The sequence below is a fragment of the Garra rufa genome, chromosome 7 (assembly GCF_049309525.1).
Source record: "Garra rufa chromosome 7, GarRuf1.0, whole genome shotgun sequence".
NCBI classification, from domain to species: domain Eukaryota; kingdom Metazoa; phylum Chordata; class Actinopteri; order Cypriniformes; family Cyprinidae; genus Garra; species Garra rufa.
Window position 1 is genome coordinate 10,358,070 of NC_133367.1, and position 3,274 is coordinate 10,361,343.

The 3,274-nt window shown below is 45.7% G+C and overlaps 1 protein-coding gene across 1 annotated transcript in view; it reads right to left on the reverse strand.

Annotated features, from left to right (window-relative positions):
• Window positions 1-2,491: 2,491 nt before the first annotated feature.
• LOC141337911 (uncharacterized) overlaps window positions 2,492-3,274 on the reverse strand; it is a 536,025-nt gene continuing 535,242 nt past the window's right edge. Inside the window, exon 39 of the mRNA XM_073843487.1 lies at window positions 2,492-2,681. Coding sequence (XP_073699588.1) covers window positions 2,492-2,681 — 190 coding nt within the window. The remainder of the gene's footprint in view (window positions 2,682-3,274) is intronic.

Genomic DNA, 3,274 nt, shown 5'->3' on the forward strand with positions numbered 1-3,274 from the left:
TTAAAGTTAGATTTACACGATCTTGCATAGATATTTCTAAAACAATATTTGTGTTTTAAATACATTTGAACATGATTTCCATTCATATGTTTGTGTTTGTGTGACTCCTGTTGAGACACTATAAAGAGAAACACATGCAAATGAGTGAACGCCAAATATAATAAACCACAAGAACAAATACTAATGTGATTTTGCCTCTGTTGTGAACTTTTCTCAGGGACCAGGAGACTTTCGGATATCTTGAAGCAGAAGTTTCTCTTTATTGAGATCCTAGCTGTTCGTTGCTGCAGTCATCAAAATTCGTCTAACTCAATGTCAGATACAATACAGTTTAAATACATTTCCAAGGGGGAGGGATATATAGAGGTGGAGTCAATCTAAACAAAGCATGCAAATGCAATACAGGAATCAGCCCGTTACCAGCGTTCCCCAGCCCTGATCTCATTATCATAACAGTGTCATTCAAAGGCATAGGTGCTAATCCAATCAGTCTGACAGTATTGCCCATACCTTCACATTATCATAGAGACAAAGGGATAGCTGTACCTTGAGAACAAAAAGGTTAATGTCTCAGACACCGGGGCTGCCTGAATTGATCTTCTCAGAATGTAATCATCTGTACCTCTAGAAGCTAAATACAGTGTAGTTCACTTTAGATTTTTCTGTGATGCTATGTCAGAACATAGGATCAACATTTCTTAAATTTGTAATCCCACACCTCAAAACTAAAACCTTTCAGTTCAATGTTCCACTAGTTAAAGCTGTTTTTCCTCTAGTTTCAACATTTGTATTGGTCTCAGTAAATAACTTAAAGTAAAGTAAGTGTAAAGTAATGTGACGTGTTGCTTGTCAAAGTAAAAACACACAAGAGACAAAGACATCTTAGACCAAGATGGCGGCGCGTACACATCGCGAGGCTCAGTGTCTCTCCAGTTTCTGCAAATTTGCAGTATTTTACCTGCTCATCTCGGGTCTATTCATGCAGAACAGTAGTGCCTTTACATCGTACACCCGACAGGAGCTTTTGGATATTGGTTTGTACATTCCCGACCGTTTTATCAGCAATCTTCGACTCGTCCCTGAGATCGCCAGAACACCCGAGGCTGCGTACTCTACCCGGCCGGGTGGAAGTGCTCGTAGGCGGCGTCGAGTCCGTAAACAAAGACGGGGGAAACGTGGTCGACTAAGAGCTAAGCTAAAGCTAACACCACACCGGCTCTCTATACCCAGCATTTTCCTCGCTAATGTACAGTCGCTGGTGAATAAAATGGACGAGATTCGACTCCGCATCAACCACAGCAAGAGACTTTGGAACTGCAATGTCATGATCTTCACTGAAACATGGCTAAACAGCGATATATCGGACAGTGCTATTGCTCTAGCTGAGCACCAAACATTCCGGGCAGACAGAATGGCGGATGACTCCGGTAAGACCAGAGGCGGAGGATTGTGCATTTATGTTAACAAAGCTTGGTGCACGAACTCTGTTATTATTGGGAGACATTGCTCAGCTAACCTAGAGTTTCTCATGGTTAAGTGTAGACCGTTTTATCTGCCGCGGGAATTCACCTCCACCATAATAACAGCTGCTTACATTCCTCCCAACACTGATGCCAAGCTTACTATGAAAGAAATTCATGCGGCCATCAGCAAACAACAAACTGCTCACCCGGAGGCTGCATTTATTGTTGTGGGGGATTTTAATCACTCAAACTTAAAGACAGTACTCCCAAAATTTCACCAAAACATTTTCTGTCACACTAGAGGAAACAAAACTTTAGACCATGTATACACAAACATGGCTGAAGCTTATACTGTGACCCCCCTCACCCACTTGGGACAATCAGACCACCTTTCTTTGTTCCTCACCCCAAATACTCACCCCTCATCAAACGTGAAGCCATCAGTGAAAACCATCAAAGTGTCGCCAGCGGGGGAAGACTTCACACTTCAGGACAGGTTTCTACACACTGACTGGAGTATGTTTGCTTCTCAGGCCACCTGTGGCTCTCACACGGACACTGACAGATACACTTCTTCTGCCCTGGATCATATCAACATTACCATAGACCAGGGGTTCTCAACCTTTTTGAGGCCGGCCCTCCCTCCTGCTTCGGTCAATTTTGCAAGGCCCCCCATACCATACATTTACTCTAAAGATGCTTATTTTTAAGCCTGTTTTATAAACCAAAAAAATTGTTTTGCCCTCTGCTCAATTCTAACATTTTAACACACACATACACACACACAGGGTGCGATTTGTGAAATAACCAAAGGGGGGATGCTTTTAAAAACTTTTTAGGCAGAGGTTGACGAAACTAGTGTAATCTGTTAACAACGCACATTATATACCCGTCTTTTTAGGCAAGAACCAGATAATGAGTGTTAGGTCATGAAATGTTTTTAATACGACAGTGTGACGGTAATGAAAGATGGAGGAAGCAAATGCAGGTGAATACAGGATTTATTGAATGAAACAGAAGTGAAACAGTCAATGATGGTGATGTAGTTCTCCCGGCTGGGTGAGGCAGGGGCAGATGACAGACAGTGAAGTGGCGTGGGTCCCGTGGTGGATAATCCCTGGTGAAACAATGAAGACACGACGAAATCCGACAAGACAGAGCTCCACTATGACGACCAGCAAACACGAAGACAACCCAACACTGTGACATCCAGATGAACTATCGGACGAGGGAGAGAGAGAGAGAGATGAGTATATATGGGCTGAAGGTAATGGGAAACACCTGTGCCGGACTGATTAGCAGCTCAGCCGAGCGAGCACACACAATCACATGACAAACCAACAGATCACGAGACGAGAGAACACGGCAGATCCATGAACCGTGACAGTACCCCCTCCCCTAGGAACGTCCCACGACGTTCCCAGAACCCCTTACCTGTTGATTGTAATCATCAATAAGGGAGTGATCCAGGATGTCCCTGGCAGGCACCCAACTTCTCTCCTCCGGACCGTAACCTTCCCAGTCCACCAAGTACTGGTATCCGCGTCCCCTCCGCCTAGAGTCCAGAATACGATTAACCGAATAGGTGGTCTCCCCGTCTATGAGTCGCGGCGGTGGGGGAACCGGGGTACTGGTGAACCAGGGGGAGGGATGGCGGGCCAGGCCCGTGCAGCGGAGGAACGCGAGTTGGCTTCGCCGCCAGAGGAACGCAAGCCGGCCTCGCCGCCAGAGGAACGCCAGCGGCCAGAGGAACGTGAGCTGGCATAGCTGCCAGAGGAACGTCAGTCGCCAGAGGAACGTGAGCTGGCATA